Source organism: Delphinapterus leucas, chromosome 6 (assembly GCF_059928025.1).
Source record: "Delphinapterus leucas isolate spDelLeu-1000000601 "Yukka" chromosome 6, BTC_Dleu_Yukka2, whole genome shotgun sequence".
Taxonomy (NCBI): domain Eukaryota; kingdom Metazoa; phylum Chordata; class Mammalia; order Artiodactyla; family Monodontidae; genus Delphinapterus; species Delphinapterus leucas.
The window spans coordinates 122,740,059-122,762,075 of NC_143134.1; the positions used below are offsets into that span (position 1 = coordinate 122,740,059).

Sequence of the window (22,017 nt, forward strand, 5' to 3'; positions counted from 1 at the left end):
TGGGCTCTAGGGCATGCGGGCTTCAGTAGTTGTGGCACGCAGGCTCAGTAATTGTGGCGCACGGGCTCGGTAGTTGTGGCACACGGGCTTAGTTGCTCCGCGGCATGTGGGATCTTCCCAGACCAGAGCTCAAACCCATGTCCTCTGCATTGGCAGGCGGATTCTTAACGACTGCGCCACCAGGGAAGCCCCTTAATCAACTTTTCTATGAAAATTCTGAATTGAATAGCAGACTCCTTGAAGTGGAAACCAGGGCTCAGTTTCTCATGCAGAGTGGCTCCTCCTGGTCAGTGTGTCACACTCGGGACTCTGGACCCGGCCATCTGTCCCAAACCCCCAAGGCTCCAGGGAGGGGAGACCTGCCCGGGGGCTCACGTGGCAGAGCCAGGGTGCTGGATGCCCGGCCCAGGCGTGGTCACCGCGGGTCCCTCAGGCCGCGTAGGGAGAGCCTGGGGAGTCCCACAGACCCAGCAGGATGCAGTGTCATCTCCTCCAAAGTGAAGCCAGCAACAGGCCTTGACTGCCTACCCGCAGCGCCTCGCCAGGTACCTCAGGGTGAAGCAGCGTCTGCGGAGGACAGAGAAATGGGCCTGACGTTATCTTCACCCGAGCTTCCCAGAGCTGGGCCGGGAGAGGCCTCCAGACGTTTGCTGACACACAGCGTAACCTGCGTCTGGCAGGGCGTCCCTGGAACATCATGCGCGGGGCCCGGCCTCCTGGTGTCGCCCTTTATTAGCTGGTGACTCTTAGCAAGTTCATTGAGGCCTTGGTTTCCCCACTGGAGAGTGGGGCTCATCACCCCCACTTCTATAAGTGGGTTAAAGGGTCGTGACGCTGTGCGTGAAGCTCCTGGCCCTGGTGGCTCCCAGAGGTGGTGACTGTTGCAGCCATCCTTATTGTAGCCAACGATGTCACCTGCCTGGTCCTTCTCCAGGGGCCTACTCGGTAGTCGGGTGACAAGATTTTGAAAGAAGAGGTTTCAGGCTAGTAACCCAAGGCCCTGAGAGCGCTGGGCCCCAGTGCCGGGGGCTCTGGTCTGTCGGCCCTGGAGGATCGTGGTGGGGAGCAAAGCAGAGGGTGTTAGGAGAGAAGCAGGATGGCAGGCAGGCAGTGGACGCAGGGGAGGCCGGAAGCGGGGGAGGCGGGGCTGGGTTAGAGGGAGCTCCTTCTCCCCCTCTGCACCCCGCATCTTCCCTGGATCCGCGGCCCCTCCCAGCCCCCCCGTCTCCCAGGTGATGGGGCTGACGTCACCCTGCCCTGAGAGGCCGGTGGCTGGAACCCAGGCACAGACCATCAGTGCCATGTGGCAGCAACAAGGGCTGGCCCACGGGGTCCCCGCACCTCGAAATGTCAGCTCAGGGGCCGGCCCCCCAGGGCGAGCACAGAGCCGGGCTGGGCCTTGGTGCCCACTGCCTGTGGGCTGCAGCGTGAGTCGCCTGGGGAGGCGGGGGCTTCTGTCTGGCTTTGGCCCTTTCCAGGGGTGGGATGGGGGGCTGAGAGCGGCACCTCCAAACCCGGTCCTGACCTGGAACAGAACCACAGAAGAGGGCCTCCTTGGGTTCGGGGAAGGCAGGGTGCCCCTCCCTCCCCACGGCTGGCAGCCCTCCTCCTGGGCAGGGCAGGGAAGGAAAGCAGCCTCATGGAAAGAACAAAACCGTTAAATGTCGCGGGGAGAGAGCTGCTTGCTGCGCTCACAGCCTGACGTGAAAACGGCTCGGGCTCACACCCAGTGTGTGTGTGTGTGTGTGTGTGTGTGTGTGTGTGTGCGCGCGTGTGCACCCGCCATCCAGGCTCCTGATCTACGGGGAGTACTGCAGCCGCATGGAGCACGCCCAGAGCACGCTGAGCCAGCTCCTGGCCAGCAGGGAGGACTTCAGACAGAAAGTCGAGGTACTTGGGGCTTCCCGGCCTGGCCTGTCCCTTGCCGTTTCCGAGCTTCCAGCTCCCTGGCCTCTTACCCGTTTCATGGGAAGCTGGGGACGGGGCAGTGATGGGACGTTTTTTGTAGATGTTTTTGGCAGATGGTTTTTTTTCCTTTGCATTTTGTTGGGGTTGAGAGTGGGCAGAGGGAGGTCACCGTCCCAGGCCAGGGCCCAGCCTGGGTGCAGCTGTGGCAGGACCCCCGGACCAGATCCAGCTGAGTGGGGGGCTGTGACTGAGCCCTGACCCTGGCCTATCGGGACCCCATGGGGGCCCCAGGTGACGGACCTCTGCTGGGAGCCTCCCGCCCCTGCCGTGTCGTCCCCCCAGAGGCTGGGCTTCCCATGTTGTATCTGGCCGGTCAGACGGTTCCCAGGGTGAGCCCTGGTGCCACGTCCCTTTGCTCCGGCAGTGTTGGGGGTGACTTGCCCCTCGGAGAGGCCCGATGCCCTCGTGTGTCCAGGCAACCAGTGGGGAGCCCCTGGTTCCTGAGGGCGGTGCCCCCGTTAGTGTGAGCTGGCCTCCCCCAGGGTCTCTGGTAGACCCCAGACCAGGCGTCACTCAGAATCCCCCCCATGTGGCCACTGCAGACCCCTGAGGCTATGAGGCAGCAGGGCCCCTGCCCGCCTGCTGTGAAGCCCACCCCTCTGCACACACCTGGTTTGGCGGTGGGGGGGTCTCTGGGAGCCAGACTGGAGGAAGACCAGACACCTGGGCCCCAGTGCAGGGCTTGGGTCTGCCCCCATCCCCAGGCTGGGGGATGGGAGTGTTGGGGTCCTGTGTGCCCGGGCAAGGATGCTCTAAATCCACCTGCTGCTCCCCCGACGCCCAGGAATGCACCCTGAAGGTCCAAGACGGGAAGTTTAAGCTGCAGGACCTGCTGGTGGTCCCCATGCAGAGGGTGCTCAAATACCACCTGCTCCTCAAGGTGAGACTGGCTGGAGTGGGTCAGGGCCCGGCAGCCCCCGGGGCGTGGGGTGGAGCCCACAGACAGTCCAGGGTGACAAATGAACAAGCACATAGAGTAAGGCAGCCCGTGCTTAGCGCCTAAAAACTGCAAAATAAGTGCCGGGAGCTACGCAGTATTTGTATGTATTATGAATATTTGTCAGTTAGTACGCAAGGAAAATTATGATTTAAATCGGTAAGAGAAAAGAAAAGCCGAGAGAGACAGAAAAGCATCCTCAGGCCAGAAGTAAGAGCTCCTGGGGCTCATCTCTTAACCCAGTCCCTGAGCTTCCTGGTGGCCATGGAAACAGGAAATCCTTCGGGACAGACAGACCTGCGCGGGAGACAGTGGTTTCTGTGAGGTGCCAGCCAAGCCTCTTTAGTGAATCAGCAGGTCACCTGTTAGCTCGGCCCCTGGCTTTGTGCTGTCTTAATGTTCCCCCCGTTATCCACAAGAGTTGGAGACACCTCGCCTTGAAGCCGTGTGTCCCCTGGAGGAGGACTCGCTGTCTGTCTGCTGGAGTTGGGTGGCTGGACCAGAGCCGGGGGGGGGGGGGGCGGGGGGCTTTGTCCGGAGGGCCTGGCTCTGTCTGCACACCCGGGGCCTGGTGGGGAGCGGGCCCAGGCTGGGACCCCTGAGTGGTCACCCACGCCTCACCACCCCCCCAGGAACTTCTGAGCCATTCCACCGACCGGCCCGAGAGGCAGCAGCTCAAAGAAGCGCTGGAGGCCATGCAGGTGGGTAAACCGAGGCAGGGGAGAGGCCGGGCCAGCCTGGGGCTTCATGGACCGTGCCCGCCTTCTTTGACTGGACCTGGCCTCGCTAACAACCTTACCTCAGGGATCGGAGATGTAGATCTTCCTGGGACGGCAAGAGGCAGAGCAGGGGCAGGGCGGTGGATGGGACCCACCAGGGGCAGAGGGGGCGGGTGGAGGGGGCTTCCCTAAGGATTCTCTTCTCTAGCCTCCCCTGGCCCACAGTGACCCCACCCCCACCCCCAGGCCTCCCTTCCTCTCGCTTCCCTGACCGTCTGCCAGACAGTCGCCGGAGTCCAGGCACCGGACCCAGTGCTGGGCCACCTGGCCCTCCCCTGCCTGCTGCCCAGTGTGTGGCATCTGCTTCTGAAATGCCCACTCCACCCAGGCACGGCGCCTCTCCCCTCCTCCCTCTGTCCATGGAAGCCCACTTTGCAGCTCAGCCCCTGGAAGGAGAGCCCAGCTCACGTCCCTCCCCCTCTTAGAACCCTTCTGTGGCACCCCACTGCCTGCTGAGTCAGGCCCAGACCCTCCCCCCAGCACACAGGCCTCCAAAGCTGCGCTGGCTTTGCAGTTGTGTTTACCCCTAATGCCCCACCTTCCAGGCAGGCTTGGCCACGCTCAGGCCCCTGAAGGTGTCCGTTCTTTCCCACCTGTGTGTTGGCTCGGGCTGAACCTGTCCTTGTCACCTGGCAACGTCCTGTGCCTCCTCCATCTTTGCGAAGTGACCTTCCAAGGGGGGTCGCCCCCTCTCTGGCTTCTGTCCCCCCGCTGCTCTGCTCGGCCGTCTGTTTCGGGAGCTTCTCTGAGCAGCCTGTCCTCTTTACTCCAAGTCCTGTGTGAACTCTGTGGCCTGTGCCATGGAGGCCCCGGTGGTTGCATGGCTCACCAGGCCCATCTTGTAATGTTCCTGCCTCGGGGTCTCCGATTCTGCCTGGCCAGTGGGCTCCCAGTGTGGACGGGCCGGAGGCACTGGAGGGGAGGCTGGAACCAGCTCTCACCCCCTACCCACCGCCTGGCTCAGGGGCTCCACCCTGGGCTCTGGGTGTCTGTCCCACTGGGCCCTCTGGATCGTGGTGGGCAGTGCCCCCTGGCGGCCAGCAGGAGACTGCAGCATGTGGGTAGCCGGGCTGCGCGGTGGGGTCGCCCTTGTTCCGCCGAGGCTCTGTAGGGCCAAGAACTGGCTGGTCCAGGTCGACCTGGTTGTTTTCCTTCTACTCTGACCTAGAAGGTGGCCGAGTGACGGGGTAGAAGGAAGCTGTTCTAGGAGGAGGGATTTCCTGGCCCACCAATGGGGCACAGCTTTTCTGCCTCGTTTGTCAAGTGGGGTGACGCTTCTCACCCCTGCGGTCATTTCAAGGGCCAGCCACTTCTGGGGACGGTGGACGGTACTTTGGAGATGCCCAGCCCTTGCACGGTGCCGTGGGGTTCGTGGCTGAGCCCCTCACGCCCTGCCCAGCATGGGCCTGCTGACCCGCTCCCCGCCTCTGTTGTGTCCCAGGACCTGGCGATGTACATCAACGAAGTCAAACGGGACAAAGAGACCCTGAAGAAAATCGGCGAGTTTCAGAGTTCCATAGAGAACCTGGTAAGTGCGCTGGCTCCCCAAGAGCGGAGACAGTCACGGCCATATATGCATGTTTTCAAAAATGACTTTCAGGGCTTCCCTGGTGGCGCAGTGGTTGGGAGTCCGCCTGCCGATGCAGGGGACACGGGTTCGTGCCCCGGTCCGGGAAGATCCCACGTGCCCCGGTCCGGGAAGATCCCACGTGCCGCAGAGCGGCTGGGCCCGTGAGCCGTGGCCGCTGAGCCTGCGCGTCCGGAGCCTGTGCTCCGCAACGGGAGAGGCCACAACGGTGAGAGGCCCGCGTACCGCAAAAAAAAAAAAAAAAAAAAAAAATGACTTTCACAATCTCAGCATCGAATAAGCGGAAGGGTGATCACACACTCCGTCCGTCCGGGTCGTGGAGGCACGTGCAGCCGTGCTGAGCGCTCTCCGCCAAGAGGGTGGAGCAGCTTCGGGAGCGGAGGCTGACCTTGCACTGCCAGGCTGTGCACCGAGACCAGCCCAGGGGCCCTGTGCACAAAGGTGGCCACTGGCTGAGGGCCCGAGGAGAGGAACGGTATTGACTGCTCTGCTCTGCCCCCCCTCCCTGGCCTGGACCGGGACTCTCTTGGGTCCAAGAGGAGAGTACGGCGCCCAGGGGAGCATGAGGCTCCTAACGCTCTGGGACCCCTGGCTCACCCACATCTCCTGTCCCCATGAGGGACAATAGAGAGGGTTTGGTCTCCCTGCCCAGGAGTTGCCCTTGAGTTCTCCCCTCCCCCTTGACCTCTAGCAGGCAGGGCTGACACCTCGTGGGACCTTATCCTCATCCTGGCCCATCAGAGGCTCAGCCTCGGGGCGTTGGGTGAACCACTGTGTCCTGCGGGGCGAGGAGATGGGCCATCCCAGGAAGCAGGCACTTCCCCGCCTGTGCCAACCGGTACCAGCCTCTTGCTGATCTGCTGAATGTTTAAACAGGGTTTCTCTGCCTCGGCACTGTTGACACTTGGGGCTGGAGCATTCTCTGTTGTGGGGCCTGTCCTGTGCATTGTGGGATGTCGAGCTGCACCCCTGGACTCTGTCCACTAGATGCTGGTAGCATCCCCACCCTTCAGGGGCCCAAGTCATGGCCACCAGATACAACTCCCGACATCACGAGATGTCCCCTGGGTACAGAATCAGCCCTGGCTGAGGACCACTGGTTTACATGCATTTTCACTCTCTGGTCCCTGAACTTTTAGAGTCCGGGTGAGTGTCTGTCAAAAGCAAATCAGCACAGAAGCTTTTGCAAAGGAAGCCCCGCATGCCCAGGCTGACACCTGGTGCCCATTTGTCTGGTCCTCCCCGACCAGAGTCAGAAGAGCCCAAACAGGACTGTGGTACAGGCACGTGGCGTGAAGACAATCGTAATGTGTCGTCCAGCAAAGGAAAAAGAAGTCGCCGAACAGCATTATGACCCGACCCCATTTTTCTTCCCTTTCAGAGGGCAGAGGAGGTTAAGGATGGCTGTGCCCCAGGCTGTTAGCGGTGGTGTTAGTGCCCGGTGGGGCCTGGGGCTGTTGGTTTTCCCCTCGTTGAGCGTTGGATGTTTTCTACATGCTCTACGATGGATGGATGGGCACTACTTTTGTGACAAGAAGCCTTTTTTTTTTTAAGTTTTTACATACGACTAATTCTTGCGCATCAAATGAAAAAAGTTAAGCAGCAGGGGAGCAAGTGTGGAGCGCTCCTGTGGGCCGGGCGCCCCGCTCTGCCCAGCCGTGTGGTTTCCTCCGGACCCCATCCCAGCAGGTGGAGCTGGTACCTTTCTTCCCGCCCTTTGGAGATGAGACACAGAGGCCCTTAGTCACTAAGCAGGTGCTGGTCCCACCCTGGGTGACACCCACGCTGCGCCCTTCGTTTTGCTCTGGCAGCTCCCGGAAAATGCAGAAAACTCTGAAAGAAGATGCTGAGAGCCCCCGTCGTAGCGCCAGGCGGGCTGGCCTGATAGCGTTTTGCGGCATCCTCTCCTTCCTGTTCTGTCCGCGTAGACCGCACAGGGAACGTGCCCAGAGACGTCTCTCTGAATCAGAGCAGAGCAGAGATGCAAACCAGGCAGAAAACGAAATGAAATCCTTGCAAACCAGAGAGGGGGTTCAACTCGAAGGCTCTTCCTGTGGTAGATGAGCCACCGGCAGGACCCCCGCGCCCTGCCTGCCCTCTATATGATAAGCGCTGTTTGTTCTGTTTAATTTGGTTTCTCGGGGTCAGGCGTCTGGCGTTTCCCACAAGGTTCCCGCCCTGGCTCCATGATGACAGTGGCCTGCTAACTGACCCACACCATCAGTCGCCCTTTGTTGCCGCAGAGCTGGAGGGAGTCCTCAGCAGGGCCGGGTCTGTGGGGCACGGAGTCTGCAGGCCCAGTTCCTCCCTTCTGTCCTCAGCACCAGCCGGGATCCAGGGGGGCTCGTCTCACATCGCTCCCGCCTTCGGTTTCTGCGGAAAACGGCCGCCCCAGACGCGTGCCCACCTGCGTTTCTCTCCACGTAGGGAACTTGCTCTGGCACCGGGACTAACGGCCTTGCCCTTTCTTTCCCAGCAAGTGAAACTGGAGGAGTTTGGGAGACCAAAGATCGACGGGGAGCTGAAGGTCCGGTCCATAGTGAACCACACCAAGCAAGACAGGTGAGCGGAGCGGGCGCCGGGCTGGGTGGCACCCGAGTCAGACACGCCGCTCCAGGGCACCCCGCTCCCCGGCGGGCCTGGAAACAACTTTTCACGTGGACTTGTCTTTGGATTGCGCCTTTTTAATTGCTTCCTTCCTTCCCGGTGAGAGCGATGGCCAGTGGCTGCCGCGCCCATGGGGCTGCCCTGCCTGCGGCCGGCACTGGACCGGCCGGGCTGGGGGACAGCCAGAGGCCCGGCCTGCGAGCGCACGGGCTCCTGGGAGCGGCCGTGTGAGCTGTTTGCCAAAGGACTGGGCGGGAGTGTGGGCAGGCGACGCGAAAGCTCCCGGGGAGCTGGCACGGCCCCAGCTTGTTCAGTCCTCCACGCACACCTGCTGCGTCCAAGGCCTGGGGCCGTGGCCAGGGTCACAGAAGACGTGAGCCCTGCCCCACGCGGCTCCTAATCCCGTGGAGGATGGACGTGTAAATGGGCAGTGACCGGCAGAGGCCAGTGCTGTGGGGAAGGCCAGCGGGGGCAGGGGCGTGGAGGATCCAAGGCCGGGCTGAGGGGTCAGAGTCGGCCGGGTGGGCCAGGCCGGGGGAGGGCTCAGGCTCGGGGAGGGAGCAGCCCTCATGCTGCCCACCCAGGCACCCACAGCCGTCCCGTGGCCTCGGACCCCGGTGCGTTGGCTGCACTGTCGGGCCCCTGGTGGCCGCGCTGTCGGGCCCCTATGGCCGCGCTGACGGGCCCCTGGTGGCCGCGCTGTTGGGCCCCTGTGGCCACGCTGACAGGCCCCTGGTGGCCGCGCTGTCGGGCCCCTGTGGCCGCGCTGACGGGCCCCTGTGGCTGCACTGATGGGCCTCTGGTGGCCACGCTGTTGGGCCCCTGTGGCCGCACTGACGGGCCCCTGGTGGCCGCACTGTCGGGCCCCTGTGGCCACGCTGACGGGCCCCTGTGGCCGCGTTGTCGGGCCAGGTACCTGTTCCTGTTTGACAAGGCGGTCATTGTGTGCAAGAGGAGGGGCGACAGCTACGAGCTGAAGGAGATCATCGAGCTGCTTTTCCACAAGATGACCGACGACCCCATGAACAACAAGGACGTCAAGAAGGTGAGCCCCGGCTTCCTGGTGGTGACGGAGGGGCTTCTAAGGCTGGGCCACCCGTGCGGGGCAGGCACCGACCCCCCCTGAGGGAGGAGTTGTGGGGTGGCTAGAGAAAGCGTGGTCAGGTGGGCTGGCCTCCACCCGCTCTGTGCTGGGCCCGGCACCGCGCCCCCCCCCCGGCCTTTTGTCTGAGTCTTTCCTGGCGGGGGTTGGAGGGGCACGATCCAGATTGCAGCCCCCCAGTGAGGACCCTGAGCTGAGGGGTGTGGCCCGAGGCCGCTGGTGAGAGCCCAGCCTTACACCTTGGCCGCCTGGCGCATGTGGCCCCCTGCAGCAAGCAGACCCTCCTGCCCCTCCCCTGCCCTCCCGCTTTGGAGGAGGGCACCGGGTGGGCCTTGCTGTGGCTCGTGGGGCTCTGATGTCCAGCCAGTGGGCTGTGGCTGCTGGGGGTGGGGCCATGGCTGCTGAGGGAGGGGCCATGACTGCTAGGGGTGGGGCCATGGCTGCTGGGGGTGGGGCCATGACTGGTGAGGGAGGGGCCATGGCTGCTGGAGGGTGAGGCTATGGCTGTTGGGGGTGGGGCCATGGCTGCTGGGGTGGGGCCATGGCTGGTGAGGGAGGGGTCATGACTGCTAGGGGTGGGGCCATGGCTGCTGGGGGTGGGGCCATGGCTGGTGAGGGAGGGGCCATGACTGCTAGGGGTGGGGCCATGGCTGCTGGGGGTGGGGCCATGGCTGGTGAGGGAGGGGCCATGACTGCTAGGGGTGGGGCCATGGCTGTTGGGGTGGGGCCATGGCTATTGGGGGTGGGGCCATGGCTGCTGGGGGTGGGGCCATGGCTGGTGAGGGAGGGGCCATGACTGCTAGGGGTGGGGCCATGGCTGCTGGGTGGGGCCATGGCTATTGGGGGTGGGGCCATGGCTGCTGGGGTGGGGCCATGGCTGCTGGGGTGGGGCCATGGCTGCTGGGGGTGGGGCCGTGGGTGCTGTGGGTGGGGTGGTGGATGCTGAGTTGGGGCTGCCGTGCTCACTGGTTCAGTCCTGCTTCTGCACCCAGTGCTTGAGTACCTATGGTGTGCAGTCCTGGGCTGGGTGTGGGTGCCAGGCACCAAAGGGCTAAAAGAGGCTGGACTCCCGAGCTAACAGGTAGAATGCAGGTGCCACCTGGAAGAGCTATTGGGGGTGACCTGCCTAGCCCTGATGTCCAAAACAGGCCACTGGGGCCCCAGAAGCAGTGACCTGAGGCCACCTCCCAGGCTCAGGGCTGAAGACGAAGCCCCCCAAGTTCCGCCCCGGCACCTGCCCCTCTGGGAGGAAGGCCCTTGCCATGGTGGCCCCATCCTGGGGCACTTGGCAGTGGGCAGTGTCCTGGGTTGCGGCACCCACCGTGGCGCTGGACCAGGCCTCTTGATGATCTCGTCTCCCCTTTTCCTTTCCTCTCCTCGCGCTTCCTAGTCTCACGGGAAAATGGTAAGCCCCTGACGCTCACGTGCTCGCCACCTTCCTCACCTCCGGGCCCGATGCCGGCACTTCCTCCCTGAGCTGGGAGTGGGGTCTGGGGAGCCGGGTGGGCCTGAGCCGGGCTGGGTTCCTGGCGTTCTCCTCCTTCCTCCCCTCAGTGTCTGGATTAAGAGGAGACATGTATTCGTGATAACAGATTTGCCGGCTGCAAAGGGTGTCAAGTGAAACCCCCCCTCCCGCCTGCCCCACCCACTCCCGGTCCCTGGAGGTTAAGGACCTGGGTGGTTTCAGAGCCACTGGGGTTTGGCCTGTTCTCTCTCTGCCGCCCTTTGTCCTCTTTCTTCTTTCCCTCCCTCCTTCCCTCTTTTCCTTTTTCCCTCCACCTTTCCTAACACAGATGGGCTCAGACTTCCCAGACGCTTCTTCCCGGGCCCCTTTAGAAGCCCCGAGCGATAGCCGGGCCTGGTGGTGGCTGAGGGGTGGGAAGGCTGGGCTGACTTCGCTGCAGCTCCCCAGGCCCATGACCTCCTCTGCCTTTTTTGGTTTTTTCTGTTGTTCTGATTCAGACCAGTGAGCTTTTTTGGCATCACATTTAGGAAGTGAAAGTGGGCGGGCTGGTGTCCTGGAGGGGGCCCCAGGTGAACGCCTCAACGCGGGTCGTTAGAGGTGACCTGGGCTAAACCAGCAGAGACCTCAGTTGAGGTTGCACCTTGGAGGGGGTCGGAGATGGGTCCCAGGACATCTCGTTAGAGGCTGCATACACATACCCACATGTGTGCACGTACAGGCCCGGGCACGAGTGTGCCTGTACATGTGCCCGTGCACCTGTGTGCACCTAGCCGTGCCCGTTGCAAGCGTGTCCCCTGTCTCCTCCCACAGTGGTCCTACGGTTTCTATCTAATTCACCTTCAAGGCAAGCAAGGCTTCCAGTTTTTCTGCAAGACAGAAGACATGAAGAGGAAGTGGACGGAACAGTTTGAGATGGCCATGTGAGTCCGCCGTGGCAGCGGCGCGGGTGGGAGGCCACGTGGATCTTTCTCGGGGAACCCGCCCCCCCGGGGATACCAGCCCCTTCCCCCCGCGTGGCAGCCTCGCTCTTTAATCTACAGTGGCCAGAGGGCCCTCCCCCTGGGGCCGAGCCTCCCACACTTGACCGGCAGGGCAGCGAGTGGCCAGGAATGGCCATGGTGCCAGATGGACTCACGGTGACCCAGATCCCTGGTCCCTTACAGGCCGGTGGATTGTCACCTTTGGGGAAAAGCCCCAGAGCTGTTTTTCCATGAAATCTAGGAGGAACCCCAATTAGCCCAACAGAGAAAGGTGATCATGGGGGTGCCTGGCCACATCAGACCTTCAGGCCAGGGTGGCAGGTCCTGGGGGCCTCCGGGCAGGTGCACTCACCTCCCTGGCCTCTTCCTCCTGGTGAGATGCACACGAAGGGAGGGTCCAGGTTCTGGGATCATTGGGAGGATCCAACGGCGTCCCGCGTGGGACACATCAGAATAGATGGCGGCCAGGCGGTGGGCCCCAAGGCTTTCTAGGGGTTGTAATTTTCTCCCCACCGTTCTCATGAAAATTTTCAAGCATTGATCCAAGTTGAAAGAACGTCACGGTAAATGCCCGGCCTGCTCCGTTCACGTCTTGTGCTGCCCTCTGTCGCATGCCGTCCCCCAGCCCTGGTGCCACCTGCTAGTGGGCGTGTTGTCGTGAACTGCAGACGCCAGTGCGACTGAGGGTGCCCGTCGTGAAGTCACGATTCGTTTAGATCTTTATGTCTCAGGCTCGCACACAGTGACACCCTGGGTGCGGTTTGCTGAGTCACGACAAACGCTTGCACCGGCCCACACCCAAGCCCTGTCCAGATACAGCCCTTAACCATCACCCCAGAAGGTTCTCGAAAGCTCCCACTCGGACCCTTCATCCTCCCCGGGGTGTCAGGGCCCCTCGGGTCTGCCCGGGGGGCGGGGCAGATCCTGGCTCTGAGTCCTGGCCTCCTGACTCCCGGCCGCGTTCCGGAGCCCGGCTGGTTTGGCGGCTCCCGTTTCGGGGGGGCTCAGGGAACCTGGATCCCGCTTTCCCTCCCATCAGGTCAAACATCAAGCCCGACAAAGCCACCGCCAACCAGCACAGCTTCCAGATGTACACGTTTGACAAGACCACCAACTGCAGAGCATGCGGGATGTTCCTCAGGTGAGGCCCTCTCCCGGCCCCCGAGGGAGCCCGGTGCTGCCTCCCTCCTGTGCCCCCATCGCCGCCCAGCACCCCTAGGCCAGCGCTGTGCTGGGCCCCAGGGACCCGGGGAGACATCCCATCGTGTGGGAGGCAGCCGGCCCTCGGACGTTTGGGATCCAGCCGGGAGGGGAGGTGACTGTCCCCGTGGGTGCCCAGGGCCCCCTGTGGGGATGACAGAGCCAGGCTGCTCATCGGGGCGGGGGTCCTGGGCCCCAGGGCTTTGAGGGGTGATGCCCTGGGGGGCAGAAGGCAAGGTGGGTCTGGTGGTCCACCTCACCTCCTGCCCCTTCCCCCTCCCACTCTGGCGCAGAGGCACCTTCTACCAGGGTTACCTGTGCACCAAGTGTGGCGTCGGGGCACACAAGGAGTGCCTGGAGGTGACCCCTCCCTGCAAGATCAGTGAGTACCCATCCCCGCCCTCCCCGTGGGGCACGGGCCCTGGGGGCTGATCCTCAGGGTCCCACGACACACCCCGAGCCGAGGGTCCCGTCATCCCTCATAGCTGCCGGCTCTGGCAGTGTTCCCACATTCTCCTTTCCTGCCATGGTGACCCCATGGGGCAGGGACCAGATGAGGAAACAGAGGCTCAGAGAGGGGAGGACGCCGGCCCCGGGTCACACTGTGTCAAAAGGCCCAGCCGGAGCGGTTGCGGGGATTCCATGGCAAAGCCCTCTTCCTAACTGCATACTGGCTGGCTTCTCTCGGCCTCTTGGGCACCCCCTGCCGTGCTGCAGTTGTAAGCCTCTAGAATCTCCACCCCGCAGAGGGCACAGAACATTCCTGGCAGTTGCATGGAGCTTTCCGACCGCAGAGGAACACCTCACCCCTGGCTTCCCCCGCCCTGGAGAGGCCCGGCCCTCTTTAGCGACAGCCCTGTTTGTAGATGGTTCACGTGTGTGCATGGCACCTACTGTGCTCCCCTTTGCCTCAGATGGGGGAAGCCTGAGGCTCCTGTCAATCATCTTGGTTTGGGGGATGAGTTGGGGGAGGGCCCAGCCTAGAGCAGCTGGACGGGCCGCCGGAAAGCCTGAGATGGTTCTGAAAGGTTTCAAAGCCGCCACGGTCAGGGGCTGGCTGAGCTCTGGATCTGGGCATGGGGCACCCGCCAAGCACCACGCTGCTCGCCCTGCTTCATGGGGCCCAGGTGCTCCGACATCCCCGTGAAATGGGGCTGTTATGCTGACATCCACACTCAGGGGAGCTGTGCTCAGAGCGGGTTAACCACGCTCCAGGTAGACAGGGAAACATGCCGGGCCTGCTCGTCCCCCGAGACACCACCACCCAGAGTAGGAGAGTTTGTTAATTCCTCATTTACTGTGACTGCTGGTCCAGTGCCCTGATCTGGGAGGAGGGTCCGACAGGTCAGCCCAGACCCCCTCGTCCCCACCAAGGCCCGCCCGATGCAGCCCACTCCGGCCCGGTGGAAGTTCAGCGACCCTGCCAGTCTCCTCCAGGCTAGAGGGTGCTGCCGGCCCTGACTGGCCCCGACGCAGCTTTTCAGCTTCGCCCATGGCTACCGCCCTCTTGTGGCCATGTGTCCTTTGCGTCAAGCGACTGGACAGTTCATTTCTTCTGACATTTTTTCCTGATCTTAAAAGTAACATACTTCTTTATCAAAAACTTAGAGGAAAAAAAAGAGGAGAAATGAAATAAAAGAAGAAAATAATTATCACTTATGAACAGATTAAGAAATAACCAAAGGTGATATTCTGGTGTATTTCCTGTCAAGTTTTCTTGTTTTTTTTTTTTGCGGTACGCGGGCCTCTCACTGTTATGGCCTCTCCCATTGCGGAGCACAGGCTCCGGACGCGCAGGCTCAGCGGCCATGGCTCACGGGCCCAGCCGCTCCGCGGCATGTGGGATCTTCCCGGACCGGGGCACGAACCCACGTCCCCTGCATCGGCAGGCGGACTCTCAACCACTGCGCCACCAGGGAAGCCCAAGTTTTCTTATTTTTAAATAATCTTTCTGTTTCCTTTTCCCTCTGATTATTAAATACCCATTTCCCATAGAAGATATAGAGAAAAGTAAGGGAGATGAAAGCGATCCTGGTTTTTGTCACACCAGGCAAAAACAGCTGCCGTTAGCCATCACCTGCCTTCTCCCTTTTTTGCAATGCCCCCGCCCCCGTCCCCTGTCTCTTTTTAGGCTTTTGTGTTTTTCATGATGTGTGTAGTTGAGGCTTTACCACTTAGGCTATTGCACATCTTTCGAAAGCTGAAGTCATCAGCACCCTCCCCGTGTCACTGAGAGCCCGTGTGGGCACCTGCTTTTATTTTAAGGAGCGTGTGCTTCCCCCAAGGGCACGTGCCTGATGCCTGACGCCTGTAACCTCTGATCTGCAGGGTCTGTCGGATCCTATGTCTGCGCAAAGCAGGCTGCGACTGTGCGTGTGTTAGACGGTGTCGAAGTCACATCAGCCACACGTTAGCCCTTATAGTGCTTGTTTTGTCTTGTGGTGGAGTGGCAGCTCAGCTTGTCAGATGGCCGGGGCCCAGCCTGGAGCTGTGTTCTCCCCTTGGGTCGCCCCAGGGCAGGCAGAAAGAATCTTTAGAATGTTTGCCTTCCATCTGATGAGCTGAGGTGTCCCATGTCCGAGGTGCTGACAAATAGAGTAGCACGACTACCACGTCTTCTGTCATTTGCCCACGGCAGGCATCACTAATCAATTGTGGAAACCTTCCCTTTGAGCCCAGGTTCTGTCCAGTGATCAGGCAGTAGCTGCCGTTGGAGCAGAGTTGGCTCATGCAGGAAAACCTGTTTGCCACTGGGTCTGATACCCAGTGCGTGTTCTCCCGTGGGGCCCCTAAAACCAGAGCTCAGAAGTCGCCATCAGAAGTAATCGAGAGATTTTCGCGGTCACCGAGCACGCATGTCCGTAATCCAGGTCTGAAAGGAAGGGCCTTGGAGCTCACCTCGCTCACACACGCGGGCGCGCCCAGCGGCTCTGACCCCGATGTGCTTCCTTTTCAGGTTCTCCTGCAGACTTGGTGAGTCCCCCAAACCACTCCCTTCCCGCTGCCCTGCACCCTATACCACCCCGTGCCTGGAGCCGGAAAGACCCAACGTTCCGGCCCTCACGCTTCTGGGACCAGGCCGGCTTGCAGAGCCCCTGTTGGTTTCGAGGGGCCTTTGTTTTCCTTCGTGGTCGTCAGTAGAAATGGGTCCCTGTGCATGGCCTCCTGGGCCCTGATAGCTTTCCCCCTGCCCGGCTGCCCACCCGTTCCACCTGCCCAGTGGCTTGCTGGCAGCTGTGGGTGCCCAGCTCTGTGACAGGCGTCTGCCCACCTGCCCCCCATCCTGATAGACGTAGAGGCCTCTCTTCAGCTGACTTGGGGACGGAGTCACTGAATTCACTTATGGGTTGTGGACGTCGTTTCTCTCCCCAGCCGTGGGGGTCCAGTCAAATTAACCAGCATGTAACGGGCTCTTACTGGGCCCTGCGTGGGCTACAGAGATGCCCTCAAAGAGGAGGGAAGACAGAACATTTAGTGTATGCAGCAGGACACGTCCCGGACGGAGACGACAAACCCCAAGCTTTGAGCAGGGAGGCCCTGGGCTGGGGTGGTCAGGGCAGGCTTCCTGGAGGAGGTGGGAGTTACTGGTAAGGGATGGGAGGGGAAGAGGACGGATGTCCCAGGGCTGCGGAGGGGTACAAAGGTGGAGGGTGTAAGTAAGAATCGTGTCACACAGGGAAATAGTGTCACAAATGCCCGTGGGCGCTCAGGACGTGTCCCTGGCCCCCTCCCCGCTTCCTGCCTTGACCCTTCCCTCTGGGTGTGGGGGCAGGGGGTGTGGGATGCTTGGGCAGCCTTCCCTCCTCACTGCCCTCTGTCCTTGCTCTCACAGGACACCTCTGGAGCGGGGCCAGGTGAGTCTGTGGGACTTGGGTCTTCTCTGGTACCGTCCTTGTCAGCGGTCACCCTGGGAGCCGAGCCTGGGCCTGGCCGCGGTGTCTGCCACCTGGCTCCGGGCTCCCAGGGTGTGTGCTGCCCTCCGGCCCCATCTCCCTCCCACCTCCACGGCCACTTCCCCTGGGAGCTTCCTTAGTTTTTGATGACGCAGCGCCAGGCATGGGGCCAGGGCCCAGCCTGCAGACAGTCAGGGTCCCTTCAGCCCAGTAGAAGCCCTGAGCTGCAGCCCGGAGACCCCGAGCAGAGCAGACTCTGGGACACTGCTGCTGTTACTTTACCATTTTCTCCGTCCCCCCCACGTCCCCCTTGCTCTGCGTTGGGTAGCAGGAGAACTGAAAGCACCAGGTATGAGGCAGCCCGAGCTGCGGACAGAGTCCAACCTAATCATGAAAACAGAAAAGAGAAACCATGCTGCTGCCTCTGGGGCACCAGCTTCAGGAACCAGGCCTGGCAGACGCGGCCCATGCAGGGCTGGGCCGGTCAGAGCAGGGCACGGTCTAGGAGAGGCCTACAAGTTTTGGGGGGGGCTCAGGCGGGCCCCCCCATCAGCCCAGGGCTGCCCCGGAGTGGCTGTGTGGCCTTGGCAGGTCGCTGACCCCGGCCCCTACCTCTAACAGGATGGGTGCCCCGTCTTCTACTCCATGCTGCTGCTTCGAAAGGTGTTTGGATGACGGCACAGAAAGCGCTCTTTAAAAATAAGTTGCCGTTACTGCAATAATACCCTGAATCTGTTAATCTCATAAATAGTTTACTTACGATGTGTAACAAAGGGACGTGGGAGCCTTACGGGAAGAATTTAGGGAGGGGCGATACAGGCCCATGGCCTGCTTCCAAGAGCCCCGAGAGGTCTGGAGAGGTCTGAGAAGGCCGGGGAGGTCAAGGTCAACCTGGGGTGGGCTGCCACCAGGACGAAGCCACCGAGCCACGCCCTCTCCTGCCCTGTCCTTCGCAGGTCCCAAGATGGTGGCCATGCAGAATTACCATGGCAACCCTGCTCCCCCCGGGAAGCCGGTGCTGACCTTCCAGACGGGTGATGTGATTGAGCTACTGAGAGGCGACCCTGAGTCTCAGTGGTGGGAGGTGGGTCCTGGACCTGGGAGGGTCTCGGGCCCCCGGCTACCCCGTCCCCACTCCCCAGGGTAGAGGCAGAGGGTCCTGCATTTCCAGGCAGGGGTAGGTTTGGGGTGCGAGACCATCGGGGTCGACAGGAGTGGGCTGTTAGCAGGGCCCGGGTCTTGGGGTGTTTGCGTTGAGGTGGTAGGGAGTGCAGCATCCCCTCACGGAAGAGATCGTCCTCCTGGCGTCCAAGCCCTTTCCCTGTCTGCCTCCCGCCTGGGTTATGTCCTGCACACACACACACCCCAGGCCCTGCCCAGGCCATGCCACGCCCACCCTGCTCCCCACCTGCCCCAGTTCAGGCCAGCACCACCTTGCTCAGCACTGGGGGTGCAGCATGACCGAGACCCGCCCACCGCCCTGCCCCAGGAGGCCCAAACACGGACACAGGTCCATGTGATGGTTTACGGCTCTGAGCCATGAAACCTGCTGCTCTGATTATAAGGCCTGAGAAAGGGGAGCCATCGGTGCTGCTCCGAGATCTGCCAAGCCCCAGTCCACGGGGTCTACGTGGTACCGCAGGAAACCGGGGCACTTGCCCAGGCTGCGTGACCGGGGCGACCTGCTTAGAGCGGATGCTATAGTGCGTGTGTTCAAGTGTCCAAGTACTGTTACTGCCGTCGTTGTTGTGTGGTGGTCCTTGTCAGCACGTACTTACTTACGGATTTATCGCACCAGACTCGGCCTCATGTAACTGGAGATTCAGGAGCTGAGAAGGTGTCTGCAGTACAGCGTCTGCCCCGCGCTGACCCCAGCCACCCAGTTCCCCTCCCTAGCTGTCACCAGGGCCATCAGGTTTGGGTTTGCTGACGTGAAAGTGGGGGCCGGGAAGGCCTTGGGAGGGTCTTCCAGGCAGAGCGAGCAGAGAGAGTGAACAGCCACCCCCAGGCCCTCCCACGCTGTGCTGTGTTTTATCAAGACCCCCAGGTCCACACGCCCCTCACAGTTTGGGGAGGGCCGGTGTGGCTAAGAGGAAACAGCAGCCAGGAGAGGGGGCTCTGGTCCCAGTGCCGAACAAGCCGTGTAACTTCTCTGGGCCTCAGCGTGTCCTCATCTGTGAAGTGAGGGCGCCCCAAACGGTGATGAGGTCAGCTGAGGTCACAGCAGGAAGGTGGTGCTGGGCTGGGCTTCTCAGGGACTCCCCTCGTCTTCCTCAGGACAAGCTGAGTGCACACTACAATGCCCCCTCCCCCCACCACTGGCCAGGCCAGGCCCCGCCGGCCCTGACCATCTGTCCTCTCCCAGGGTCGGTTGGTGCAAACCAGGAAGTCAGGTTACTTCCCTAGCTCGTCTGTGAAGCCCTGTCCAGTGGATGGAAGGGTGAGTACTTCCCATGGAAGCTCCTGGAGCATGGTGGCCAGGGTGCCGTGGGTGCTGAGAGCTGTCTCCTCACTCAGGACGCCCTGGACTTGTTCAGGCCGTTGTGAGCTGGCCCCGGAGCTGGGATGAAGGGCCAAGGGGCAGGGGATCCCTCCTCTTCGGAGGGCTTGGCTGTTTTAAAAACACTAAAATGGGCATCTCTGCAGCAGGTGCAATGGACCAAAGACCAGCCGCCTTTCTCCACACTGGAGGGACTTTATAAGTCTTCTCCCTCGAACATAAGGACTCAGAGCTAGATGTTACGATGTTTAGAAAAGAGGCAGTATGGCATTTCTTGCATCTGAGCACTGTGGCGCAGATTCTGCTCTGTTACAAAAGGCATCGAGCTGTCAACCAGCAATTGCGTCACACACACACCCCAGAAAAAGCTAAAAGTGAGAGAGTGAAACTTCTCCCGAAGGAGCAGCAGACAGGTGCCCGACCCCCTGGGAGCCCCGGTCCACCTACCGGGCCCTGCCCGGCCTCTGGCCCCACCGCCCAGCCTGTGCTTCTGTGCAGGCCATTGCCCAGTCGAAGGAGAAAGCATTTTAGGACAGGCTTTGCTGGCAGGTCGAAGGGACCAGACAGCAGAGGAAGAAAATGTCACTAACTCACTGGGTGGCCTGCGGGGGGGCAGGGGGTCCCTCAGGGTCCCTTCCCAACCCTGGCCCTCAGTTTCCCCATCTGCATGGTGAATGGGGTGGGGAAGGGACAGGTAGTCTGGGAGGCTCTTCCCAGCCTGTGGCCCAGTGAGGGGAGGTCAGGCCAGCGAGGGCGCAGCGCGGGGTCTGGAGAGCCGCGAGGTTTGCTGCAGACGCGGCTCTCCACCTGCAGAGCGGCTGCTGCCCGCCCAATGCCTGTCCTTGGGGCTGCGGCCCATCCGCTGCAGGGGATGCGAGGTATAGGGTGTGCTCCTGTCCACTGCTGAGCCGTCGTAGCCGCCTTCAGGTTGCTCTCTTTCTCCTTACACTGCACTGTTAGTTGGATGCTATATATTCATTCATTCGGTCAGTCAATCAATCATTCATTCGATCAGACCCACTGAGCGTCTACTCAGAGATGGTGAGTCCTGGCTGCTGCCCTCAGGGACCTCCCAGGACGGTGGCTCTGGGCCTAAGTCCACAGACGTCCTGGTAGCCAGTGCTGGGCTCCCGGGGTCATTGATCATAGGACGTCGCTGGGCCCTGCTCTGTGGACAGTGCCTGGGGATACACCAACCCGAATGTTCTCTCCTGCCAGCCGCCCATCAGCCGGCCGCCATCCCGGGATATGGACTACACCGCATACCCCTGGTGAGTGGATCAGCGGGGGCCCCAGGCTGCCTCTCGTGTCTCCAGGGCAGCTGAGCCAGGCTGCACGCGGCCGCCTTCTCCCCTCCTCGGCTCTGAATCGCTGGGAGCCCCGGGGCAGTCTTCTCTACCCCGAGGCCGCTGTTTCCCCCGTCTATAAACAGATCATCAGGTTCTAACATTTGGGAGAACAAAGCCCTTTTTAAAATGTGATCTTACTTGAGCCTTGTCTAAAATACCAGTATATAGAAGGAGGTATATTTAAGGCCAAAATTATAATTGTATTTGCTCCTACGGGCTTGATGAGAGCAGTGGGGCTGTTTGATGAATAAAACGTGGAGGTGACGCGGTAGGTACGAGTCTCAGATGCAGGTCGGCCTCGGGGCCAGCTTTTACCGCTCTGCCGCCTGGCTCACCGGCTGCCTGGAAGAATGACTGCCCTTCAGTGACCATGGCCCTGCAGAAGCTCGCCCTGTGGCAGCCCCAGGGCAGTGGGCCGCTCGACCCCGGGAGGGTCTGCCCTTGTGGTTTTCGGTTTGGGGTTGATCCCTGAAGCCACCCCGGGACCCCTGTGCCCAGTGGTGGGATGTGCCTGCACCCTCGGTGTCCCTGGCCTCCCCGGCACCGCCCCATCTGGGTCTCTGAGACCCCTGGGTCCGTTCCAGTACGCTGTTCACCCTGCGTTTGGGCCTAATGTGGAGGGTGGAGGACTTAAGCTGTGATTTTCACTTGATGGGATAACGCACAGAACTTTAATTTTCTAATGAATCTGTTTACAAAAGTCCCAATTCAGCCCGACAGGGAGGTGCAAATGGGGTCAGGCTTTGTTCTTGAGGTTGGGGGTCGGGGTGGGCTTCATTTCCAAAGAGCTGGCGAGAAAAGCTTTCAGTCAGTGTGTCGGAAACCCACCCACGGAGATGCTGATGGTCTCCAGTATGTTAGACACAGAACAAAACCCCCCATGAGCAGTTTGTGTTTATCGCTGCTTATTAAACAATGACAACTTGGAAAGGAAGTTTGATCTAATGTCTTGTTACCCTGAACGCCTCCTGCAGGCCCAAGGTTCTGGAGGGTGGAGGCCGCGGTGGAGTGTCTGGGGCCTGTTTGGGGTCCTCGTCTCTCCCCCAGCCACCTTCCCTGTGCGGGCTGTGAGCGGGCACGCGGATGCCCCGCCCCGCGCGTCTCCTCCAGACCCCGCCCACTGCTCGCCCCTCCTCCTGGGGGCGTGGCCTCACGTCCCAATAGGCTCTTCGGCAGATTAGAGCCGTGTCAGTGAACAGCCCCCGTTTCCCCCTCTGCTCCAGGTTTGCCGGCAACATGGAACGGCAGCAGACCGACAACCTGCTCAAATCCCACGCCAGCGGGACCTACCTAATCAGGGAGCGGCCGGCCGAGGCCGAGCGCTTTGCCATAAGCATCAAGTACGTGGAGCCTGGGGCTCAGAGAGACCCCTCCCCTCATGCCGTTCCGAGCCAAGGAGCCCACACCCCCTCCGGATTCTGGGCTTGTTGGGTGTGGCCTTGGGATGCGTTGCCCACGCCAGGGCACTTTTGAGATGCAAGGGCGTCAGCGGGTCTGCACAATGCACCTGGCCCGGGACAAGCGTGAGTGATCCCGGCCTGCCGTCGGCCTTGCCCGAAGCCGCCCCGTGGGCTTGGTCTGGCGTTTTTCAGGTGGTGGGGACCAGAGGAGCTCAGGGATGGGGACAGGCCTGTGGTGAGAGGTCAGGG

The 22,017-nt window shown here is 61.5% G+C and overlaps 1 protein-coding gene across 13 annotated transcripts in view; it reads left to right on the top strand.

The window, feature by feature from the left end:
* The window catches only part of VAV2 (vav guanine nucleotide exchange factor 2), a 179,712-nt gene that overhangs the window by 146,061 nt on the left and 11,634 nt on the right, over nt 1–22,017 (top strand). For 7 of the 13 annotated variants that reach the window (XM_089913958.1, XM_089913959.1, XM_089913962.1 and 4 more), the window contains 16 exons: nt 1,791–1,890; nt 2,753–2,848; nt 3,538–3,606; nt 5,126–5,212; nt 7,749–7,834; nt 8,792–8,924; nt 11,257–11,366; nt 12,466–12,567; nt 12,920–13,008; nt 15,583–15,599; nt 16,459–16,480; nt 17,476–17,603; nt 18,318–18,434; nt 18,885–18,959; nt 20,238–20,290; nt 21,592–21,708. In XM_089913958.1, the coding sequence (XP_089770084.1) occupies nt 1,791–1,890; nt 2,753–2,848; nt 3,538–3,606; nt 5,126–5,212; nt 7,749–7,834; nt 8,792–8,924; nt 11,257–11,366; nt 12,466–12,567; nt 12,920–13,008; nt 15,583–15,599; nt 16,459–16,480; nt 17,476–17,603; nt 18,318–18,434; nt 18,885–18,959; nt 20,238–20,290; nt 21,592–21,708 (1,401 nt within the window). The remainder of the gene's footprint in view (nt 1–1,790; nt 1,891–2,752; nt 2,849–3,537; nt 3,607–5,125; nt 5,213–7,748; nt 7,835–8,791; nt 8,925–11,256; nt 11,367–12,465; nt 12,568–12,919; nt 13,009–15,582; nt 15,600–16,458; nt 16,481–17,475; nt 17,604–18,317; nt 18,435–18,884; nt 18,960–20,237; nt 20,291–21,591; nt 21,709–22,017) is intronic. The other 6 variants (XM_089913963.1, XM_022578205.3, XM_089913966.1 and 3 more) reach the window with 2 other exon arrangements.